This window comes from Callorhinus ursinus, unplaced genomic scaffold (assembly GCF_003265705.2).
Source record: "Callorhinus ursinus isolate GAN/ISIS: 27379988/994484 unplaced genomic scaffold, GSC_fseal_2.0 scaffold21, whole genome shotgun sequence".
NCBI classification, from domain to species: Eukaryota; Metazoa; Chordata; class Mammalia; order Carnivora; family Otariidae; genus Callorhinus; species Callorhinus ursinus.
Genome location: NW_027397083.1, coordinates 5,032,553 through 5,056,322, shown reverse-complemented (window position 1 = coordinate 5,056,322; position 23,770 = coordinate 5,032,553). Strand labels below are relative to the sequence as shown.

Sequence of the window (23,770 nt, the reverse complement as noted above, 5' to 3'; positions counted from 1 at the left end):
GTTCCCACTGCGTTCCTCATCTCTAGAGGCGGACAACCTCTGCTGCCTTTGGGCCTGTGTTTGCATGTGTGTGTCCGCGAGATGTTTCTGGGTGGGTGATACATGTACAAGAGGGACGTGGCAGCATGTAACTGTTGTCCTGGGGGGTATCTGTGAGCAGGTGAAAGATGCGTATGTTCCCTGTGGGTGTCTTTGTTGGTGAATGAGAGTGTGGTCCTTATGTGTACATACGTATGAGTGTGTAAGAGGCGTGCGGGTGGCCCCTGCAGTGTAAGAGATCCACAGGATCCATCGGATATTGTGTTGGGGGAACACGACGTGTTAGGCGTGTGCGAAAGGGTTGGAAACAACTGTGAATAGCGGAGGAGAGATGAATTTGTATGAGAAACGTGTATGTTCTTTGTTGGTGTGTGCCAGGGTCACTAAGTGACTTTGGTCCTGGTATGTATGTATATATATATATATATATGTATATATATACATATATATATATCTGAGTGTGACGCTGGGGTGGGATGTGTTAGTTTAAGTAATGAGTGAGCCTAAGTGTGTGTGAGAGCCGTGTTTGTTCTGTGTGTATGGGGAACACTGTGTGACTTCTGTTCCTGGAGGTGTGATTTGGGAGAGCCTAAGGGTTGGTAAGGGTGGAGACTGTATGAGTGGTTGTGAGTGGGCACAGGGTGTGCAAGAGAGGCAGGCGTCCGTACCAGTGGGGCTGTGGCAGAGAGGTGGTGACAGCTGCCCTTGCGGGTGTGCACTTGTGAGCGCGTAGGTTGTTCGGGGCGGGGCTAAGGGGAGGAAAAGATCGTGTGTGCCTGGGTGTGCTCAGTGCGGGAGTGTGAGGCCCGAGGAGATACTGTGGGATCCAGGAGGACGAGCCTAGGGGTGGGGAGGCGGGACCTCCGGGGCCCCGCCCCTCCCGGGCCCCGCCGGCTCCTGGCCGCCGAGGCGGGTTGCGGCGCGGCCGGCGGCCGGCAGAGGGCGCCGCGAGCCGGTGCTGCCGCTCAGCCGAGGGGGCGTGCTCGGCGGCGGGCAGGCAGCGGCCCGGCCAGCTATGCGGGGTCCTGCGGCCGCGGCTGGCGGCACTTCCTGGAGCGGCGGTAGCCGCTTCCCGGGCACCTGGGCGTGGGGCGCGGGAGCGCGCGGCGCGGGGCGGGCGGAGCGAGGGCGCGCCATGGTCGCGGCAGGCGGCACGGAGCCGGCGTGCTGAGCCCCGGCCGCCGGCCCGGCATGGGCGTCTCCCGCGGGCCCGCCGCCGGCCGGGGCTAGGGCCGGATGGAGCCGCGGGACGGCAGCCCCGAGGCCCGGAGCAGCGACTCGGAGTCGGCCTCCGCCTCGTCCAGCGGCTCCGAGCGCGACGCGGGTCCCGAGCCGGACAAGGCGCCGCGGCGCCTCAACAAGCGGCGCTTCCCAGGGCTGCGGCTCTTCGGGCACAGGTGAGCGCGGCGGCAGCGGGGTGGGCATCGCGGCACCGGGCGGATACAGCGCCGGGCACCGGGAGGCGTCGCTCGGCCGTCTCGGGACTGACACCGAGTGGAGGTCTCCGCCGGGCACGGGCAGTACGGGCTGTCTTGGGTTGGCTCCGCGTCGGGGTCATCCCCCAGCGTCCCGGCACTGGCACCGAATGGGAGTCATTCGCTGGCACCGGCAGCTTAGCGCGCCTCCTCTGTGGTACCGAGACGGGGTCAGCTTCCAACTTGCCTGCAGGATAGGACCAGCAGGTAGGGCCCCCGTGACTGGACACTCACCCGTTCTGGGCACTGAGAGGACAGGGCCCCCTCTGAGCCCCCCTGGCCGCAGTCACGGCCCCCCCCTCCGCCTCCGCGCCTCGGTGGGGCCGTTTGCCTACCACCACTGCATGGCATCTGCAGAACATGGCCTCTGTTGATACTGTCACAACACATGGCTGTCCCAGAGCACTGGTCACTGAGCTAATTGCTCATCACTTTAAGCCTCTCCTTGAGGTTGGGGGGTGCCTGGCCACCTGTTCTATACTGCTTTTAATTAAAAGTGGAGAGACCCCAGCCTCTACCTCTGCTAGGCTGTAGGCATTTCTCCCCCTTACCCCCATCCAGCTCTTGCTAGGTAAGGGATAGGGTGGGCTGCAGTCTGGAATCCGTGTTGGCTGTTCAAGCTCCGTCCTGCTCCCTCCTCCAGCACACCAAATGTCACCATCTTATGCCTGGGACAGGGTTGACCAGGACGCTGGTGAGGACCTGGGGGAGGGTGTGGAAAGATTGAGTGCAGGCAGCTCATGGCATGTGTGCCCGTGTTGGCTGGGAGTCGCTTCCTGCCATGCAGCCTTGGTGTAAGGTGAGGGAAGGTGGAGCCCCATAAGTACCCCACCTGGCTCCTTGGGCTTTTTCCTGACTGACCCCTGCCCTTCTCCAGTGGCCAGGGAGCTTGCAGCCAATCAGCTCAGGACCCCAGAGCCAACTCAGGCTGGACTCTGACCACTTGGAGCCTGCCCAAGGCCTCCCTCTCGCTTTTCTTCAGTTGCCCTGGCTTGGTGGCATTCGGCACATCCCCTCCCCGAGCTTTGCCCTGATCTTTCCCAGGGTAGACTTTACCCACCAATAACATGGGCAGTTTTCTCCTGTTGTGCGGGTTGGCAAACCCATAATGCTGACCTATGCCCTCGGCCAGCCTTACCCTGGCCAGGGCCCTGTTCTTTGTGTCTGTGTCACCAAGCACACACAGAGATCACGATTTTCACACTGGCAGATGGAGCTTTGTGGGCTCTTGTGAAGCCACACAAGCTTCAGTGTCATATAAAATGGGGCAGGGAGCAAGGCTTCCAGTGCCTCTGTTTGTCACCCACAGCCCAACAAGATGGAGCAGTTTACACCCAGCTCTGCAGGATGTAGCCTCCAGTGTTCACAGGCTCCGGGAGGGGGAGGGAGGGGCTCCGCCAGAGGCTTCCTGTCCCTGCCCACAGGGTACCAAGTGTTGGGCTCCTGTGATCTGTGGCTGTGCCCCTCCTGAAGGGCCCAGGTTTGTGCATGTGGGATGAACCTCAGGCACGTTCAGGGGAAGAACAAGAAGCAAGAAAACCAACAAATACCTTTACGTAATTCTCTAAGCAGGATAGGTGTGACTTTTCCATTTTTATAGATGAGGAAAAACACAGGCTCAAAGAGATAAGTGGTTTGCCCAGAGTCACACAGCAAGTCAGAAGGAGAGATAGAGTTTGAACTCTAGTCCAAAAAACCCTTTCTCTAGACCAGGTTCCTGAACAGAACATCACAATGACCTAGGGAGCTTTAGGAAATTCAGATTCCTAGATCTTATCCTTAGCATGCCTGACTCATCAGGTCTGGAGATTGGGCCTGGGTGTTTTGTTTTGTTTAAAGCTTCGCAAGTGTTTCTAATACGCTACCAGGTTTGAGGACCAAAGTATTACATCACTCTGGGGATGGTAAGTGATCTGATAGGCTGCCTAATGAGAAGAAAATCAAACAGCGACCTCTGGAAGCATGTGAGGAGTGTCTCTGCATAGTAGCGCTGTGCTGGGGCAGTGGGACATTCAGAAATGAATATATTTGGAAAACCCAGTAGAAGCAGGGAGAGGGCAGTGAGGGGAAAAGACTTTCCTGACAGGCCTAGGAACTCAGAGAATCAGATGCCCACTGGGGCTGGCCCCCCCACCCCCTTGCTTGGGTTGGGGAAGGGGGCAGACATTTGGAATAGTACACTTGCTTTGGGCACGGCCCCTTTAATGCTTTTTTAATCTGGTCCAGCCACCTTTGCTGGTTGCTGTTTTCAGGTAAAAGTCCCCAGTGCCCTAGCTGAAGCCAGCCTCTCCCGTCCGTCTTGTCCTCACCCTTAACCAGGCTCTTCTCTGCATTTACACCATCCTCACACCTTGGGGCTGAGGGCCCTGATAAGTGAATCGACAGTGGCTGGAAGGGAGGACCAAAGAGGACACATAGATTGGTGGTGGCTGCTGCATTCGGATCTTGGCTTGGTGGTTGGGTTCTGTAATCAGCACTCTGCTGTGGGCTGGGGAGGGGTAGTGGTGGTACATGGGCCGTGCATTTGCCATCCCCTATCCGGGCAGGTAGAACAGTTCCTGAATGGCAGCCTCTTCGGCATCTTCCTTAAAGAGGTTTTTCCTTAAAGCACATCTCAGACCCCCACAACTGGCTTCACCCTCTTGGAATCTGGGGAGCAGTAAGAATCTCCTCTCTTGTAGCACAGCAAGACAAAAAGCCAGGCCCTGTGATGCTCCCAGCTCTGGTCCACCCATGGATCTTTGCTGGGACCCATCAGCCCCTCCCGGAAGAGTCTGTATAGGCCCTGCCCTAATCCCGGGACAAATGGGTTTTCCTCTGTCCTTATCATTCAGATCCTACTGGCCTAGGGGGTGGTCAGTCAGAAGTGGGAGGGAAATTGACTCCGTCTCCTCCCGCTCTTCCAGGGCCCACCTAGAGAGAGGACTTCCTTATCCTCTGGCCTGGTCCCAGCAGCCTGACCCTGGGCAGGTCGCACAGCTTGTGGATTAACTGGTTTTGCACCTCAGGGGCATCAGAAATTACTTGGCGCTTCACACACTTAGACATAAGGAGCCTGAGCATTGGCTCTGCCACCCCTCCCCTTCCTTAGTGCTCAAAGTCATTAGTTCCCAGAGGGCAGGAAATGCACCTGTGGAACAAGTTTGAGACAATAGGTCCCATTTAGAGATGATGCCACATGGCCCCAAGTGAGCATGGACCTGCAGTCCAGACTGGTAGAGGGTGCCCGCTGGGCTGCCTGAGCTGGAGTTTGGGCTGGTTTCTGCAGTGGTTGGGGAGGTACGTGTTGAGGGATGCCTCTTGCAGAGGCGAGAACCCCTGTCTGTGGTGCGGGATGTCTGGGAACAAAGGAGCCTTTTTGGGTGGTTTGTCCTACTCAGGCTAATACTGGGAGTGGCCCAGGTGTCCAGAGGACCAGGTGCAAGTAAGAGTCCCTGGGTTCCTGCCAGCTGGAGAAGAAAAAGGGACCCCAGTGGCTGAGCTTGCATCAGTTTACCCCATTCTGCTGCTGCCGCCCCCCCCCCCCACCGCAATGTCATGTGCCAGCGTGGAGCCAGCTGAGGTTGGGAACTGGGATAGGACTCTCTGTCTTCCTTTGCTGCCACACACTGGCTTACAGATCAGGGGAGGGGATGGGCAACTCTTGCCATTTTCTCTCCATACCGTACTCCAAAAAGGTCAAATTTCAGGATGCAGAGCTGCCCCAGCTGGCAAAAGAGAACAGGAGAGTGGATGTCATCCCAGGCAAGGACAGAGGAAGGACTGAGTGACCCTAGTCAGAGAAAGCCTAGGCCCTGGGCAGCTGGAGGTAGGGGAAAGAGAATCCGACCTGCCCTCCTCGGCTTCCTGGAGCCCTCTCCAGAATTTGCCAGTCATCCCCCCAAACAGAGGAGGAAGTGAGTGGGCACACTGGCCCTGAGGCTTGGCCTGTGCCGGGGCTCTTGGAGAAGCAGAGGTTGGGTCCCTATATCCCTAGGAAGACTAGAGAGAGTTTCAAGGGCCAGAAGCTGATGGGCAACTTGTCCTTGCAGTATTGCTAGAGTGACACAGGGGGGCGACAGCTACCATTGTGGAGAGGGTAGTGGGAGGGGAGAGTCTCCTTCCAGCTAGTCCACTTGTACCAAACACCTGCTGTGGGTGGACCCACAGACACCTCCCACTGGCCAGTTACCTGATACTCCGCTGCCAGGGCAGAGCCAATCAGAAGGAGGCAGAAGGCAGGCTGGGCGGGAGCTGCCACAGCATCTGGCCCAACCTCTCCCCCTCCCTAAAGATTGAGGCCCAGTGATGTGGCCTTGACTGGGCCAAAGTCTCACAGCTAGCTAGGGGTTATCTGGGACCCCAGCACTGGTCCCCTGACTCCAGTATCATGTCAATTTGTACCACACCTCAGGACCCCACAGCCTGCCTTGTGTTCTGAGGAATCCTCATCTGGCACCTTCCACCCTACCCTCCACCTGCCCTCCTCCCTGCCCCCTCTGCCTCCTCTGGAGGCTGCTGCTGCCCCATGAGCAGTTCTGTAAGTCATCATGGGAGACAGTGTGGGTAAGCAGGAGAAGCTGCTGCACGTGCATCTAGGCTTACCGTCTCCCCTTGTTCCTGGGCAAGGTTAGTGGGTGCACCTCTGGGTGGTGCCAAGCACTTGACTGCTTCCTCTGTTTCCTTTGTGGAGCCTCTGATGCCCTTAGGGGACCCCCAGAGTTCTCGGCGTGGGACCTGCCTGGCACTCCGTAGTCAGGGCTGGGAGCCTTGGAAGGTAGTTTTGGGTAGGAAAAGAGTAGGCCAGAGCAGTGACCAGATGCCCTTAAGGAGCTCTCTATCCTTCTGTCCTCTTTCCTTTTTGCCCCCTTCCTCAGCTGAGACACCAGGGACCTGGGTAGGTGGTGGAGGGCAGGTCTCAGTGAGACCAGGAGCTCTGTGGCCCAGGGAGAGGGGGAGGAGGCTGAGGACACGAGCCCTCCCACCCTACCCCACACTCCCCTGCATCCAGGTGTGTGATGTGCCAGCTCATCTTTCTCTGGCAGTTCACAGTTGCTGGAAGTTTGTAAATCTGTCCGTTTCATGTAATCCTTAGTCTCGTAGTTGGTTTTATTCCCATTTTACAGATGAGAAACAAAGGCTCAAAGAGCTCAGAGGCCTGGCCCAGGATCCTGCAGCTCGCACTGGATCTTTTCGCAACACAGGCCGTCCTACTTACTAGCACCCTTTTCTTCTGTCTTAGTCTCCCATCCCCAAACTGGTAGAGCCTAAAAAGGGGTTTGAGTGCTCTGTCTTGTACAGGAGTGGAGTGAGACCCGTGAGATGTTCCGCTCCTGGGCCCCCAGGGAGAACTGCCACCAGGATCCCAGCTGCAGGGGGAGCAAGGCTGGGCTGGGGGGACCCTTGGGTATGGGACTATGAGAGTATGAGGGAGAATGGGTTGTGAGCAGGTTGTCATGGGCTCCCTGGCTGGGTGTGGAGTAGAGGGGCAAGTCTGTGATCTTTTATCTTGCTTTCAAAGTACAGGTTGCAGAAGACTCAAGAGACATGTTCAGAGGAACCCTTGATTTCACCCTGAGGTCACGGGTGGCCTGTGGCCTGTGGCCTGGGGAGAGGTGCTGGGGAGGAGAGCACAGTGCACTGGGCCTCATTTGTACTCAGCACCTCATGGTGAGAGGTCTGAAGGGAGAGGAAGGGCCCTGGAGCCCTCTCCCTCCCTTTCAGAGACCTCCTCCCCCTTGCTCCTGGCAGAGCGCCAGTCCAGAGCTCCCACGTAGAGGCCTCTCCCCTGCCAGGGCTGAGCCCGATCACAGCACATGCCAAAATAGCTGTCTGGGAGCCTGGGCCTGCACCACCCACGCCCCAGCATCAGCATCTCGCGGGTTAACAGCTTGCCTGGCTCTCCGCCCCCCCTTCCCCAGCTTGCTGACATTTTACTAAGGCGGGGGTGGTTGTGAAAGGGAGCAAGCTGGTTCCTGCTCCCCAGCCCACACAGACACCCCACTGACACAACCTGCCACCCGCTCACCCTCCTCTGGAAGGCATCCTTTGGGGGGAGACCTTCCAGCCCCACACACACGGGGTTCCTACTATGAGACAGTGTAAGGAACATAGTTGGGATTCCATGCCACTGCTGAAACCCATTCATGGAAGACCCAGGGCAACCCCAGGGAGCTGTTCTCCCTCGGGGGAGGGGGCGCTTTCTTAAAAATTATTTTAAAAATCTTTTAAAAAGCACAAAATATTTTACAATTAGAAAAGCGTACAGAATCATGTAACACCCACCACTTTGGTCAAATCTTACCATTGTGCTGTATTTACTTTAGATAGAGGTAGAGGCCCCCTGTCTCCCTCCCCAGAGGAAACCACAATCCTATTTTTTGTGTGTTTGTATTCTCATGCCTTTTAAAAATGTTTCCTACATAGGTATCTATCCATAGCAACACATAGTACTGTTCTGTATGGTTTTGCACTTGATTTAAATGGTGTGCCGTACATATTCTGAATTCAGGTTTCTTCCTCCATATCGTTTTGGAGATTTAACCATCTTGAGACATGAGCTCTGATGTACCCATTTTGACTGCTATATACTAAACCCTTTTGCAACCGTGTGACAGCCTATTTGCCCAGTCCCCTGTTGATGGACAGTCAGGTTGTTGGCAGTATCTTTGCCATTGGAAGCAGTCCTTCAGAGACTCTCTCCAGGGCAGGGCTCCTCGTGTGTTCACCCCACCGGTGCTCGGTTACAGGGTGGTGCGTCTTCCCCTGAGATAAGGCGTTGCCAAGCTATGCTCCAAAGTGGTTGTCCTAATGTTCAGGCCTCGGGGGTTAATTTCCTTTCTTTAAAGTTTTGGTCAACTGAAGAATTCGTTACCGTGAACAAACTTTCAAGCTCTCATGAGGAAGACAGGGTGGGTGTTATCCCCAAGTATCAGATGAGGAAGTTGAGGCTCAGACAGGTTGAGAGACTTGACTTGAGGTCCTGTAGCTGGTCAGAGGCAGAACCCCTCTGGACCTTTGAGTCCAAATCCTCGAAAAAGTTCTGTCTCCTGCGACTTCTCCGAGAGATTTTAGGCACAGTGCCTCAAATGCAGGAAAAGGCCCTGTGTGTTGTGCATAGAAGCAGGGTAGGGAGTTGGCGGGGAGGGGTTGACAGCTGATTCTGAGAAGATCTTTTAGGGGATGGAGGAAGGAGCAACAGGGACAGAAAGCACAGAGAGGGAGTTAAATTTTGAATGAGGGATGGGGGGGCATTGCTGTTCTGCACAGATGGGGAATGGGAGCCTGCTGCAGATACAGGAGAAGGCAACGAGAGGTCTCAGCCAGGAGGGAACAAGGACCTGGGGGCCAGCAGGGGGTTGGGAGACTCAGAGATGTATCGGCAACCCCGTCAGGGATCGGTTTCAGGCTGTGCCTCTGAGACACAAGAGCCCAAACCAGCAACTTGTCCACCCAGTGCTGGCAAGAAGGCCTCAGGAGCCGGCCAGCCTCTGGGTCGGTGTGCCCAAAGGTCTTTGCTCTCAGTTTCATCCATGCGGCGGAGCCTGGACCATTCATTGTTTCCTCCATTCGCTCTTCAGTCCGCGTCCAGCACTTCTAAACCCTGGGGATGCAATTACGGGCAGTTGATGGTCCCCGGGGGCTCACAGTCTGGTGGGGGTACAGATTCACAAACTAGCTCTGATGGCAGAGAATAACCAAGAGAGGGCCTGAGCGTGGGAGCAGCCAACCCCCTGGGAGAGGGGGCTGGGAGGAACTTTCCAGCAGAGCCAGTGTCTGAGCCAACTCTGAAAAGACAAGAGGAAAAAGATGAGAGAGGTCACTAAGGAGAAGAGGCGAATGGTATTCCAGATAGACTACTGGGTGCCAAAGGCGCAAGCACAGAGGGCCCCTTCCAGAGGTGAGACTGAGGGGTTTCGAGCATGGACCTGGAGCAGGCTCCTGGGTTAGAACCTGCCACTTCCTAGCTGTATGACCACAGGCAAGTTATTTAATCTCTTTGTGCCTCAGTTTCCTCACCTATAAAATGGGGATAATAATTTTAATGAAGTTCACTGAGTTTAAATTTGTAAAATGTTAGAACGGTGCCTGGCACAAAGCACATTGTGTGTCTTTCAAATAAAATGTAAGAAAGTATGAAAGAGAAGGGACAGGAGGCCGAGGGGCTGGTCGAGTTCTGGCCCAGGGCTTTGTGTTTGGCTCAGCTGACAGTGGAAGACCAATCACGGGTCAGCAGGCGCTCTAGAATGAACTGTGGTGCTGCTGGGAGGATGGCTTGGAGGGGAGGCTCTAAAGGGGTGAGTGAGTCAGTCATTCCGCAGACGGTTCTCCCCGGCTTTGCAGGAGCCCGACCCTGAGCCAGGGACTCGGGACACGAAGGAGAGACTGGGGATGCTTCAGCAAGGAGCTCAGAGCGGGGGCTTGGGCCCGGGTCCAGCCCCCAAGCATCTGAATCACTCCTTCTCTCCCCTCCTTGCCCACCACCCTCACGTTGCCAAGTCCTGCTGTCCAAGTTTCACAGGAAAGCCACGGAGAGCGTGGAGTGGGCAATGGCACCTGGCCCCGAAAGGGGCCTCAGCTGGTCACTGTGCGGGTCCTCTGGAGGGGACCGGAAGGTAGCTGCTAAAACAAAGGCTGTTGCCATCCCCTTGTGCCCAACAAAGAGGAGTGGCCTGGGCCGGCCTGGGCCCTGTGGTCAGCCCTTGGGTGCGGTACCCAAGGCGGAGGAAGCCCTTCTCTTCCTTTACGGCTCTCGCCCCTCCCCCACGGAATTCCCTTTTCCTTCCTCCTGAGCCCATCGGTGGTAAACACTGGACTCTGCCAGGCACTGTGCGGGGCCGTGCCCAGATGCACAAGACCTGGGCCCTGGCCCCTGGGAGCTTGGGGCCTGGTGGCCACGTGGGAGGAACAAGGCATATGGATTTGAAAGAATTAGGGCTCCCAGAGGTCCAGTGGCAGAGAAGAAGCCAAATAAGTGGTGTGAGGTGACAAGTGGGAGTGGTGCATTCTTGCCTGGGGCAGCTGTGAGCAGGGGGGGGGATTTTGATATGGGGTGGGAAGGGGCCAGTATTCCAGGTGGAGGGTATGCTGTGCGCACGGCCGGATTGGGGGACAGGGGCAGGATGGCTCGGTCAGAACCCACAGGTTTGTGTCAGGGCATAGGAGGCTGAGTTAGTGCCACGCCGCAGAAGCCGTGTCTGCCAGGCCGGAGGATTTGGAATTCGTTCTGAACTAGTGGTTCCCAAAGTATGGTCCTGAGGGTGCCCTGGACCCTTCCAGAGGATTGGTGCCATCGGAACGATTTGCATAATAATGCTTTCAGAGCTGCCCTGGTTCATGCCCTTTTCACCGTGTTAGCATTTGTACTGACGGTGTAAAAGCAAGAGTGGCGTGGAGTGGCTGGAACTTCGGCACAAACCGAGGCAGGGCCCGCAACGTAAACTAGAAGCCGTTGTATGCCTCATGCTCACAACAACAAAATGCCGTATAAAGTGTTAATTTTGCAAAGTCCAGATCCTGGAGTATACATCTTTTCAAACATTCTGTGTAAAGAAGGCAGTTTTGCTGCGAACCGGAATGTGATGCTTGTCTTGAAAAGTGGTTTTGCTGCTGAGTTGTGAGCTGTACCAGTTACTTTTTTTAAGGAAGACCATTTTAATGTGAAAGAACACCTGGCAGACAAAACTCTTCAGACTCTTGGGTATTTGGCAGACATTTTCTCAAAAATGAATGAAGTGAGCTTGTCACTTCAAAACCAGTATCAGTATTTGTTGCTAATGATAAAATTTGAGCCTTTGAAAAGCAAAACTTAGAATTTTAGAGACTTTGTATCCACTGTCTAGGGCCCTGACAGCTTCTCAGGACTTAAAAGACTTTTCTGATGAGACCAGTAGTGATGTTAGCAAGTGTGATTTCTTGATTTTGTATAAGGAAATGTGTCAACATTTGGAAGATCTGCCTAATTCAGTAAAATATATTTTCCAATGCTTGATGTTACAGAATGCAAAATGCAGGATAGACCAGTGAAAAGTTCATTGATAATGGTTTCAGATTCCACGTTGCCACTAACCTTTAAGAAACTACCACTTGTCATATTTTAATGTAGTAGCAAAGAAAAACATCCATAATTGCCTGAAAAGGCTATTAAAATACTCTTTCCTCTTCTAACTACATGTCAGTGTGAGGCAGAATTTTCTTCACATTCTCCACCAAAACAACCTATCACAACAGATTGACTGCAGAGGCAGATAGGAGAATCCAGCTGTCTTCTATTAAACCAGAAATTAAAGAGATTTGCAAAAATTAAAACAATGACACTCTTCTAGCTAATTTTTTTTTTTTTTAAAAATGCAGGTTGGATTTTTTTTTTTTTAAAGAAAAGTATGTTATTTATGTTAACACGGAATGAGTTTATTGGGGGTTTTTTGTTTTGGTTTTTGTTTTTTTAAGATTTTATTTATTTGAGAGAGCATGTTTGAGAGAGGGAACACAGCAGTGGGCCGAGGGAGAAGCAGACTCCCCGCTGAGCCGGGAGCCCCACGTGGGGCTCCATCCCAGGACCCCGGGATCATGACCTGAGCCAAAGGCAGATGCTTACCCGACTGAGCCACCCAGGCGTCCTAAGCTTATTGTTTTTAGATGAGTCAATATTTTTTTAAATTTCTCAGTTTTAATTTCTAATATGGTAAATAGCAATAGCTCTTACCCCTATAAACAAAACCTTTTGGGGATCTTCAGTAATTTTTAAGAGTGTAAAAGATCATGGAAGTTTGAGAGCTGCCACTGTCAACCCTCGAGTGCCAGGAGTGTAAGCTGGGTCGGGGGGGTGGCATTCTGGATAGGATTTGTGTGACATGGGCTGGCCTCTCCACGACACAAGCCAGGGCAGCTCTGGCAGGCCCCCTTGGCAGGGCCGGGAGACCCAGGATGGACAGTCCCAGCTCAGCCACTTCTGAGCTCGGGCAGCCACAGGCCTCTGGGAGCCTCAGGTGCCCTGTTGGTTAGCTGGGACGATAATGCCACCCGGCCAGCAGAATCATAAGCCTCCTGTCCGATAATGCTTGTGAAAAAGTGCTTTGTAAGTTGCGAAAGACTCGACAGATACCTGTTTTTATGGGCGCCAATGATTAGATGTCTCAGACGCTTGCCCCAGACCCCAAAACACCTGTCATGTGGGTACAAGAGGACGTTAGGGAGCCAGAAGGGGCGTGCCCCACCCCCCACTTTTGCCTCCCCAGACCTCCTCCAGGAGCCAAGGCAGGGGCTGTGTGTGCTCTCCCTGGTGCCAGGTGGAGGGGAGGCTACTGGGCTATTGCTCAGCCCGGCTCTGGGGGCTTCGGGAAGAGAAGCCAGGAGGCAGGACTGGTGCGCGTGTGCGCCCAGCCGCCCACCGGCCGCCTGCTTGCTGCAGGGCCTGGAGCGGCTGCTGGGAGAGGAAGTGCAGTTGGTTACCAATCGGGTTATTTTCATAACGGCTGTCTCAGGCTAGGGGGAGGAGGGTGGCGAGGGGGAGGGGGCAGAGAAGCAGCCACAGCTGCTCGCTCTCCAAACTAGGACTTGCTCAGCCACAGGCCGGCAGCCTGGATCCCCGGCCAGAGCCCTGGCTCGCCTGCCCACAGGGACCCCAGGCCCCACCCGCTCGCCCACCTCCTGCCTGCCACTCTGCCTTCCAGATCAGGTCAAAGGGGACTCCCCCCACCCCACCCCCAACCCTTCCTTGCCTTCTGCTTCCTCCTTCCTGTAGCTGTCTGGGTGGGTCTGGGGAGGAACGGATCAGGGTGGGCCCGGGCACCACCATTCCTGGATGAGGCTCTGAAGCTGATGGAAAAGGGAAGGGAAGGGAAGGGAAAGGGTGGGCTAGGTGCCTGCCCCCACGAGGCCCCATGGAGGTAAACATTACTGGCCTGCTGGCTGAGTTTCCTATGCAGCTCTGGCCACCTGCTCCCCGCTGCACATTTGTTTTGTTTTGTTTTGTTTTGTTTTGTTTTGGGCAGGTTCCTCTTAGCAAGTAAAGACCTTGGGAGAGGGGGACCCTGTCTCACCAGCCCCAAGGCAGGCCTCCTTCCAGCTGTCCCCACCTCCTTCCCTCTGACCTTTGAGCTGTGAGAGCAGAGCACCAGAGGTGGCTTCTGACCGGTATCCCCCTAGGGAGGGCGCGCCAGGCCCTTGCTCTGGGGCTGCTGGAAATGGGGCCACTGTGCACTATTCCCAGCCTTCCCTGAGGAGAGGGGCACGTGGGGCCCTGCTCACAGCCGGGAATGGGAACCCTGGCTGCATCCCACAGGGGTGCCAGCACCTCGGGGCACCAGGCCTGGTATGAGGGGCAGAGGGCATCCCTTACAGCATGGGCGGAAACCCCCAGGGGACTCTGGCTGCCAGGCTCTATTTTTTTTTTTTTAAAGATTTTATTTATTTATTTGAGAGAGAGAGAATAAGAGATAGCACGAGAGGGAAGAGGGTCAGAGGGAGAAGCAGACTCCCTGCTGAGCAGGGAGCCCGATATGTGGGACTCGATCCCGGGACTCCAGGATCATGACCTGAGCCGAAGGCAGTCGCTTAACCAACTGAGCCACCCAGGCGCCCCAGGCTCCATTCTTCATGTGGTGGGTGGTGGCCACCCCGGGTTCTCCTGCTTCTCTTTCTGGGTTCCCGCTCCTGCCACGGGCAGAGACAAACCCCAGGAGATGGCACGATCCACATACCCCTGTGTCTGCTGCGGGTGTAGGCCCTGCCATGCCCTTCCCCTCTGCCTGGTATCACCAGGTGCTTTATCAGAACCTCCCTTAGGCCAACCTTCTGAACTAGATGGTATCATCCCCATTTTGCAGAGGAGAAAGTTGAGGATCAAAAAGGTTAGTCGATCTACACCCAGGAAAGCAATGGCAGATGCAGGATTCCAAGGCCCTTGGGCTTTTCCACTTGAAACTAACATAGGGGATGAGATGGTCTGGCCTGGGAGGCCAGGAGTCTGGTTCTTTCTAGCCTGTAGCCAGCAGAGCTGGGGCGCTCATGCTGGCTCAGCCCTGGCAGCAGCCCGTAGCCATACGCCCTGGTGTTCCTCGAGGGCACGGGGCCCGGTACCGCCATGTGTGCCTCTCCTATGGCATCCTTTGTCCTCCTTGGGCTCTCGACAGCCAGCTGGAGGTCCCTGTCCAGCCAGCAGGAGAACCCGGGGTGGCCACCACCCACCACATGAAGAATGGAGCCTGGGGCGCCTGGGTGGCTCAGTTGGTTAAGCGACTGCCTTCGGCTCAGGTCATGATCCTGGAGTCCCGGGATCGAGTCCCACATATCGGGCTCCCTGCTCAGCAGGGAGTCTGCTTCTCCCTCTGACCCTCTTCCCTCTTGTACTATCTCTCATTCTCTCTCTCTCAAATAAATAAAATCTTAAAAAAAAAAAAAAAAAGAGCCTGGCAGCCAGAGTCCCCTGGGGGTATCCGCCCATGCTGTAAGGGATGCCCTCTCAACCCCGAGAGGGCTGAGGGGTAGCCATTTTGCTCTGCTGTTGGTGTCAGAACCCTGTGGGGCCTCCTCCAGTGACCTTTGCACGTAGCACGTGGTTTGCTGCAGATGGCAGAGCAGAGTGGTGAGAAGATACTGCCGCTTGGGGCTGCACAGTGGGGAGAGGCTGGGGTCCGAGGCCCGCCGGGGGGCTTCCAACTGGACCCAGGAGAAGCCCCGGCAGAGATAGGAAGTCTGGAACCAGAGGACAGAGGTTTCTCTGGAGACCAGAGGAGCAGGAAGTGTGGGGCCTGGGGGAAGGGGACATTGGGAACATAGAGGCATGGGGGCCTTGCAGGACAACTTGCCATAAAATATCAATTCAGTCTCGCAGCCTCCATGGGCAAACAAGGAAACTGAGGCCCATGTGGGGACAGCTTTGCACATGGTCACCTGCCACCAGCCTGGCCTAGCCCGCCTTGCGCCCCACTCGCGGTGACTGTGCCGCCAGGCCACCGAAGCGACTCCTGGATGGTTGGACTTGGGGCTGCCCAGCAGTGTGTGGGCCGCAGCATGGTGGGGGCCCCTGCCTCCGGGCCTCTCTTGTCAGTGTGGGTCTGGGGCAGCCGGCAGGGCCCAGGCCTCATCGCTGCTCACAGAGTGCCCGCAGCACCTCCCCCCTACTGACTGTGGCCTTTTGTTTTCTGGGTGACACTAGCATCAGGCGGTGTGTCCCGGTGACTAATCTCCTCCAGGCCAGGCAGCTGTCACAGGGCGGCCTGACCAGACGGGCGGGGAAAGCCGACACCCCGGGGGAGTGTGACAAGCCAGCGCCCGGGCAGCAGCAGGCAGCCGGGCCTTCGGGCTTCTCTTCCTGGGTGCCGAGCAGACCAGAGTCAGGCAGCCCTGAGTTCGGGTCGCGGTTCTGCCACTGACCGGCCTTGTGACCTGGGGCACGTACTGCACCTGTTCAGGCCTCCTTTCTGTAACGGAGCTGCTGACCCTGCCCGCCTCGTGGAATTGTGGGGATCAAGTGAGATGATAAATGAAAGTACTTAGCTCGGGGCCTGTCCCATTGTAGGTGTTTAGTCAATGGGGCCGTTGTTGCTTTTATTAGGGTTCCCCTCCCTGTGCCATTCCCCCTCAGTCCCAGCCCCGTGGCCCAGAAGGAAAGACCCTACTCTCCACTGTGGCTCCTGGAACACAGGCTTTGCCTTCACGCAGCCTTGGATTCCATCACTGGCTCCCCATTGACTTGCTGTGGACTTCCGGGCAAGTTGCCTCCTTGTGCCTCGGTTTCCCATCAGGAACATGGCAGGATGCAGTACCTATTCTTCCACATTGCTCTGGTTTATAAAATGATATGTGTGTTTGTAAAGGGCTTAGCAGAGTGCCTGGCACATGGTGAGCACTCAAAAAACGTTAGCTATGATGCTATTGATTTTAGTAGGAAGCCGAGAGCTCTCTGTCCATGCCCGTTCTCCTACCCGCAGAGCTTACCTCCTGCCCTTCTCCCTGTCCCCTGCAGAGGCCGGGGACTATAACAGGCAGTCTCGAGCACTGCTTACCCCGGCACACTGCCTCCGTTGCTGATCACAGGAGCTTGGACACCTTGGCCCCATGTGCCTCTCCCTGAACACCCCCGCACCCTTCCAGGGCCTGGCGTTGCTTGCCCGGACTCCCAGGGTCATCGCGGATTAAAGAGTGGGTGAGCGGGTGGTGGGAGAAACAGACAGTAGACACGCAGCCCGGGCCTGAGGCCTCAAGCCTAGCACCCGCCATCATTTGTCCAAGGCTCCCAGCTACCACCACGCCTGACTTCTGCCAGGCCCTCAGCAGGCGGACGGGTTTCTCTTGTCGGCCCCGGGCAGATGTCCCATGGCTGTGGCTCGGACCTCTCTGTGGCTGCCAGGGTCCAGGAGGTCACCTGATGGTGGGGCACAGGCATCCCTGGGCATTCTGGAGGCATTCCCCTCCCGGCCCCCAAGCCTACCAGGCTTCCTGCCCTTCCCCCACCTTCGGAAGAAGTGAGGGTGCAGTAATCCCAGCAGCCTGTGAAGGAGGGGCAGCCAGGAGCAGGCGAGCTGGCGAAGGAAGCTGGGCCCGTGTTCAGCCCAGGTCAAGGGAGGATGGTTTGAGGAAGGATGGTCCCAGTGGGTTCTGCCTCCCTGCAGGAGGGAACTCTGGGGTGGAGAGTTGGAGTTTCCAGCGTTGGCCCCTCAGACAAAGTGCAGTTCACAGGCTCCCTTGGCAGCAGGGCCGGAAGGGTTTTCAGACATCAGCCGTCAGCCAGTACTTTCACACATGGGAGATCCATACTCGGCCTCTGCAGAAGGGTAATAAGACAGAGCAGTTCAGTACAGGAAAGTTCTTTCTTTTGATCCATACTCGGCCTCTGCAGAAGGGTAATAAGACAGAGCAGTTCAGTACAGGAAAGTTCTTTCTTTTAGCGACTCAGAGATAGAGATGCACACCCGGAACGTTCCTGGAAGGCTTTTCTCTTGGTTCAGGCCTCTTGTTGCTCCCCATACAAAGTGCCCCTGCGTGAGGCCTAGGGTGGCTCTCCCCCTGTGCGGCTCTCCTCCAGTCCTGAGGGCCTTGGTCCCCAGGGCCCTTTGATCCCTAAGTCAGAGCGGCTCCATTTCTAGTGCCACCCTCAGCCTGACCCCATGAGTGGGGCTGAGAGAATCTGGGGCTCTCATCCGGATGGAATTTCTTTCCAGAGAGCCTCGTTTTATGATCATAGCTTAGTTTGTGCCGTTGCCCAGGAGGGGCACCTAAACCTAAGCTGCCCTGAGTCGGTAGCCAAACAAAGGCCCAATGAGGGGCAAAGAAAAGGCTTATCCTTGGCCCCTCCGTCTGTAGAGGCCAGCTGCAACCAAGAACCCAGGACTGCGGGCTTCCGGCTTCCTTTGTTTCTTTTCCATCAGCTTCAGGCGAGGGAGTCAAAGGCCAGGGCTTTGTGGTTCATGGTGCTTGGACAGGGGAGCCGCATGGCTGGCTGGAAGCCCCTTGTACCCGTTATTCCTGGGGCAACATAGGGTATAACTGGGGGGGACAGGGGTGTTAGTGCTTCTGGCAGTGGTAAATGTGGGCTCTCCTGAGGACTCTGTGGTACCCTCAAACACCGTGTTTATGGAGGTCGGAGGCCGTGGGCCCTCCCCCTTCCCCCCCTGTGTCCCTCCTCTGCTCAAAGGGCAGAGGCTGTGACTGGGCTCCTGGGCGCAGGGTGGGCTGTAGCCTGGCCCAGCTCCTGATGCTCCCGGTCTCTGCCCAACAGCCATCCACCTGGCCCTGCCATGGAGACCTTCTTTAGGAGACGCTTCCAGTGGAAGGCGCCGGGCCCCGGGGAGGGGCAGCGGCGGCCCAGTGGCGTGGGGCTGCCCACAGGCAAGGCCCGACGCCGCTCCCCTGCCGGGCAGGCCTCCTCCTCGCTGGTGCAGCGGCGCCGCTCCAGCGCACAGCTCCAGGGCTGCCTCCTGAGCTGCGGGGTGGGGGCCCGGGGCACCAGCCGCCGGCGCTCCAGCACCGTGCCCCCTGCCTGCAGCCCCCGCTTCGTCGTGGATGAGGTGCTTGCCCCACAGCCTGCCGCGGTCGAGGCGCAGCCTCTGGGCACACCCCTGCTGTTGGCTGAGATCATAGGCGTGCCCGAGGAGGATGTGGCCGCTGCGGCATTGAGGGCCACGCAGCCGGGAGCCAAGAGACCGGGGTCCTCCTCACACCGGGGCACCCTCGTGCCCATGCTTCGCTGCCTGCGCCGGCACCGGCCCTCCACCCCCCTGCTCCCTGCGGACGTGGTGTATGACCACGCCCTCTGGGGCCTGCACGGTTACTATCGGCGCCTCAGCCAGCAGCGGCCCCCCGGCCAGCACCCTGGCCCTGGGGCCCGAAGAGCCTCAGGCACTGCAGCTGGTGCTCTGATGCCCACCCGTGTGCGCCCGCTGTCCCGCAGGCGCCAGGTGGCCCTACGGCGCAAGTCGGCAGGACCCCAGACCTGGAGTGCCCTGCTTGCGTAGGTATAGCTGCGGCCGGCAGGGCAAGGGGGCTGGCCTGGGGGGAAGGACCTCCAGGCTCTGCCTGGCCTGTGGCCCACCCCCACCCCTCCGCCCCTCTTGGGAATAGCTCTGGACAGTGCTTGGAAGCCAGCGCACCCCACAAGGGCTGTGAGGAGGGCTAAGTCTCCTGCAGGGAACCTCCCAGAGCCCTAGGCTGCTGTGGGGCATCCCCTACCCTCCTCACTGTGGTCCCTGTCTTGTCCAGGGGTTGAAGTCACAGTGAGGGCAGAGATCCCAGGTAAGGGGGGGAAGGAAGCAGAGTCACCAGGTGTTCAGCTGGCCTCAGCGATCTCCTTTTCTGCAGGAAAGCCATCACCAAGTCGGGGCTCCAGCACTTGGCACCCCCTCCTCCCACTCCCGGGGCCCTGTGCAGCGAGCCAGAGCGGCAGATCCGGAGCACTGTGGACTGGAGCGTGAGTGGCAGGGTGCTGGGAGGGAGGGACAGGTGGGTACCAGGGCAGCAGCTGGAGGTGGAGGGAAGTGTGGGGGGCAGCTGCGGGAGGAGTCCATGGGCCTTTGGGATCAGGGCAGACCTGCTGGGGTGGCCACGTTTGAGCCAAGCCCTCAAGAGCAGGGATAGTGGGAGGAGCGCCCGGCAGGCTCAGGTGGTGGAACTTGCGGCTCCAGATCTCGGGGGATGTAAGTTTGAGCTCCATGTTGGGTGTAGAGATTACTTAAAAAAAACTTTTTTAAATCTTCAAGAAAAAAAAAAAAGAGTAGGGACAGTGGGGAAACAGGATGGAGCAGAGTAGATTGCGGTAGCTGGAGCAGGTTTGTCTTGGGAGAGAGGTGAGTCTGTAGGGCAGGGCAGGGACTGACTGATGGGTCGGGTGGCAGGTTTGCGCTGAGCACGCTCATCTCGTGGTCTAGGAGTCCGCGACGTATGGGGAACACATCTGGTTCGAGACCAACGTGTCGGGGGACTTCTGCTATGTTGGGGAGCAGTACTGTGTAGCTAAGATGCTGGTGAGTGAGCCCTGGGTGGCATGCTGCCCCCTGCTGGTGGAGCGGGTCTAGAAGCCTGTAGGCGTACTTCTGCCGGCCTGACAGCTGTAGCCCTTCCCAGGGAAGGTGGGAACAAGACACTCCCCTGAGCGCCCCTGCTGAGGGCTGCCTGAGGACAGCAGGAGGAATGGGGGCTGTGTTCTGATGCCAGGACTGGGAATTCCCAGTGAACACAGAGGGCAGCTGTGCCGGGGCACATGTAAGGATTTCTCTTCCTGCCCTGGGGCAGCATCCTGGATGAAGTTACCTGGTGCCTCAGGGCCCTCTCTTCGTTTTCTGCAGCAGAAATCAGTGTCCCGGAGAAAGTGTGCAGCCTGCAAGATCGTGGTGCACACCCCCTGCATCGAACAGCTGGAGAAGGTGAGGATGGGTGCTCAGCCTTTTCCGCCCCTCCCCTTTGGGTGCCGAAGGCATCTTAGTACACACAGATGTGTGTCTCTGCACGCATATTCATGTTACACGCCTCACCTGCCAAGAGCGTCCCAGCCTGCGTGGTGGTGTAGAGCCAAAGACCCTGGAGCTGAAATGCCTGCATTTGAATCCTGTCTCCCCCCTTTTTATCTATCCTACCCCCACTGCCCAGAACAAGCCTGGCACAGAGTGGGGCTCACTGACTATTAGTGGGATGAATGAGTGAGTGACGGCCGAGACACCATTTTACCCACACCAAAGTCCACATTTAGAAGGGGCCGTTGTCTTGCCGAAGCTTGGCCCTGTCCACTACACGCTCCTGCCCTAGAGACCCTTCCCTAAGGACAGCTGTCCGCAGTGCATCAACAGCTGGTGGCCTGTCTGGGCCCCGTGCTTCCAAAGGGAAGTAGAGGGAACACTGGGGAGGCAGGTCCGGGCAGAGGGTGGGAGGGCTCCCCAGGCAGCAGAAACCCCAGTCAGCACACGGGAAAACCTGTAGGACTCGGACCAGCACGGACGAGGCTAACATGGGCCGCTTGCCCCAGCCCCTGACTCCTAGAGCGGGGTTTCCCCGCAGCTGTGCTGAGGCTGAAGCAGGGACGGTTGGGAAAAGAGAAACAAACCTAGCTCCAGGCGTTCCAGAGCCCGAGGTGGAGACCAAACCAGTTTCCACAGACGAGCTAATGGTCTCCAGGGACCGGCCAGCACAGGTCTGCCAGCAAGGATCAGGGCGCCTGCACGCGCCTCGGAGGGTGAGGGAAAATCTGGGGGGAGTACAGTATGCTGCCTTTTAGTGGGGGAGGTGGACACTCCCAGTGTCCCCTATCCCAGCGGGCTGACAGAGGAAGGAAAGGGTCCTTCTGGCTAGTGGAGAGGAGGGGTCTTACATTCTGAGAGCTCCCAGCATGATTTGGGGCTATCCCTGCCTTGTGAGGTTGACCCTGAGTGACACTTTGCTGGAGAAGGTGGCTAGGTGCCTGAGCCCCTGAAGGGAGGCTCTGACATCTGGGTGGTCATTGCAATGCTTCACAGATAAATTTCCGCTGTAAGCCGTCCTTCCGCGAATCAGGCTCCAGGAACATCCGTGAGGTAAGTGCCCAGGGTAGTTATGGGTGAGGAGGCCCCAGGTTTCCTGAGGGGACTTCTCCGCAGTGTCTCCAGGGTGCCCCTTTGAGGCTGCTCTGGGCTGCAGAGAGGTGCAGGGCTGAGGCTCGGAGAGGGCCTCGATGGGCAGGGCCCTGGCTGCAGGGCGGGGCGGGGAGGCACCGCCTGCCTCTCTTGCCTCCTTGCTCTTCTCCCCCAGCCGGAGCCTTGGCCCCCACCTGGAGGCCATGGAGAGAAGCCTCCAGCCCATCTCACCTCACACCGGCTTCTGCAGAGAGCTTCCTGCAGCCCCATGCCTCACGTTAATATATTGAGGGGTGCAGGCCACACTCAGGGCTCGCGCCTCTCCACCCCTCACTCTAGTGATACTCTCTCTTCCTCCACCAGCCAACCTTTGTGCGGCACCACTGGGTACACCGGCGACGCCAGGATGGCAAGTGTCGCCACTGTGGGAAGGTGAGGCTCTGCCCCGGGAGGTGGGCCAGCCCACTCCCCGCCGGACCTGGACCCTGCGGCCCCCGAGCCTCGGGCCATGAGTCCAGTGTGAGCTGCCCGTGGCTGACGGTGTCTCCTGAGTGCAGAGTCCTAGGGCTCCCTCCCAACCCGGCTGAGGTGCCCCGTCAGTCCCAAAACACCCAGGTCTCTGGACAGAGTGGGAGAGCAGGGAAGAAAGTGAGCTTCTAGAGCGGTGTATCTGGACCACCTTGAAGCCGTGCGGGAGCCCTCTGAGAATTGTATAGACGTACTCATTTGGTAACTGAGCACAGTATTTGTTGAGCCCCTGTTGGGTGCTGAGCCCCGAGCTGGGTAGTGAGGTCCCTGCTTTCCTGGAGGAGGATGTGGCTTGAAGACAGACTCTGCGGGCAGTCTTCCTGGGCACAGTCCACAGTGTGGCGGCCACTTACTCCTTATCTGCTTCTGCTCTGTTTCCCTCAGTAAGCGCAGGCTCTATCTAGAAGGTCTCGGGGCCTCGTCCCTCTTTCCTCTGCTCACTTTCAGTGCCGAGCACGGGGTCCGGCACACAGCAGGCCCTCAGTAAATGTCTGTGGAATGAACAAGGGAATGAATGTGACAGGTGTCATGAAGAAGTGTGAAGCACTCTGAGCATGTACCGGGGGGCTTCGGGGTCTGGGGTCAGGAAGGAGGGGATCTCCACTGGCAGGAGTTAGCTGTGACCCCTTCTAACAGATCGGGTGTGTGCACCCAGCGCCTTGCGGGTGACTTCAGAGAATAGCAGGCCTCCCTGCTCCCAGGGGCCTATTTGTTGTTTTAATTTTTAAAAATGGGCTCAATTTCCCTGGGTGGAGAGAGGTTGGCCACGGAAGAGGGGCTGGGCCTGCTGCTCTGGGCCTGGCCGCTGGTGCCCCAACCACCCTCCCCACCCTAGGGCTTCCAGCAGAAGTTCACCTTCCACAGCAAGGAGATTGTGGCCATCAGTTGCTCCTGGTGCAAGCAGGCAGTAAGTGGTGCTCGCCCCAGCCCCCCGGAGGCTGTCCCCTGAGTGGCCCTGGGAGGGGGGCTCCCAGGGCTCAGCTCAGGCCCAGCTCAGCTGTGCCCCCCCCCCCAGTACCACAGCAAGGTGTCCTGCTTCATGCTGCAACAGATAGAGGAGCCGTGCTCCCTGGGCGTGCACGCTGCTGTGGTCATCCCGCCCACCTGGATCCTCCGCGCCCGCAGGCCACAGGTGAGTCCTGCCTGCACCCATGACGCCATCCCCCACACGTGGGCTCTGCCAGCCGCCCCAGCCCACCTGCCTTGTCGCCAATGCCCCTGCTTCCCTTGCAGAATACCCTCAAGGCAAGCAAGAAGAAAAAGAGAGCATCCTTCAAGAGGAAATCTAGCAAGAAAGGGCCAGAGGTTAGTCCTGGGGCTGGGTGGGCACCTGGAGGGGAACAGGAAAGAGGGGCCTGTTTCTTGAAGTACTGAGCTCCCTGGGCCCCTGAGGAAGGTGGAAGGCCAGATCCGAGTTGCGTCTCTGTGGCCAGGCCCACCTTAAGGTCTGCCCTGGAGGCGGAACATGACGGGGCACCGCCAAGAACGGGGGTGAGGTCTGTCAAGCCAGGGTAGAGCCTTAGAGTCTCTCTGTCTCCAAGGAGGGCCGCTGGAGACCCTTCATCATCAGGCCCACCCCGTCGCCCCTCATGAAGCCCCTGCTGGTGTTTGTGAACCCCAAGAGTGGGGGCAACCAGGTACGCACAGCCTCCTCTCTCCATTGAAAGCCTCCGCGGGAGGAGCGGGGTCAAGCTCTGCACCCCTTCCCTC

General features: G+C 57.5%; 1 protein-coding gene across 18 annotated transcripts in view; it reads left to right on the top strand.

Annotated features, from left to right (window-relative positions):
* The window catches only part of DGKZ (diacylglycerol kinase zeta), a 41,532-nt gene that overhangs the window by 10,423 nt on the left and 7,339 nt on the right, over nt 1–23,770 (top strand). For 3 of the 18 annotated variants that reach the window (XM_025878915.2, XM_025878916.2, XM_025878914.2), the window contains 10 exons: nt 19,293–19,401; nt 19,859–19,954; nt 20,276–20,353; nt 20,950–21,156; nt 21,437–21,493; nt 21,896–21,964; nt 22,896–22,967; nt 23,076–23,192; nt 23,294–23,365; nt 23,602–23,697. In XM_025878915.2, coding sequence (XP_025734700.2) covers nt 19,293–19,401; nt 19,859–19,954; nt 20,276–20,353; nt 20,950–21,156; nt 21,437–21,493; nt 21,896–21,964; nt 22,896–22,967; nt 23,076–23,192; nt 23,294–23,365; nt 23,602–23,697 — 973 coding nt within the window. Of the gene's footprint in view, nt 1–1,158; nt 1,437–13,021; nt 13,171–18,213; nt 18,946–19,292; nt 19,402–19,858; nt 19,955–20,275; nt 20,354–20,949; nt 21,157–21,436; nt 21,494–21,895; nt 21,965–22,895; nt 22,968–23,075; nt 23,193–23,293; nt 23,366–23,601; nt 23,698–23,770 lie in introns of those variants that run through there. The other 15 variants (XM_025878907.2, XM_025878902.2, XM_025878912.2 and 12 more) reach the window with 12 other exon arrangements.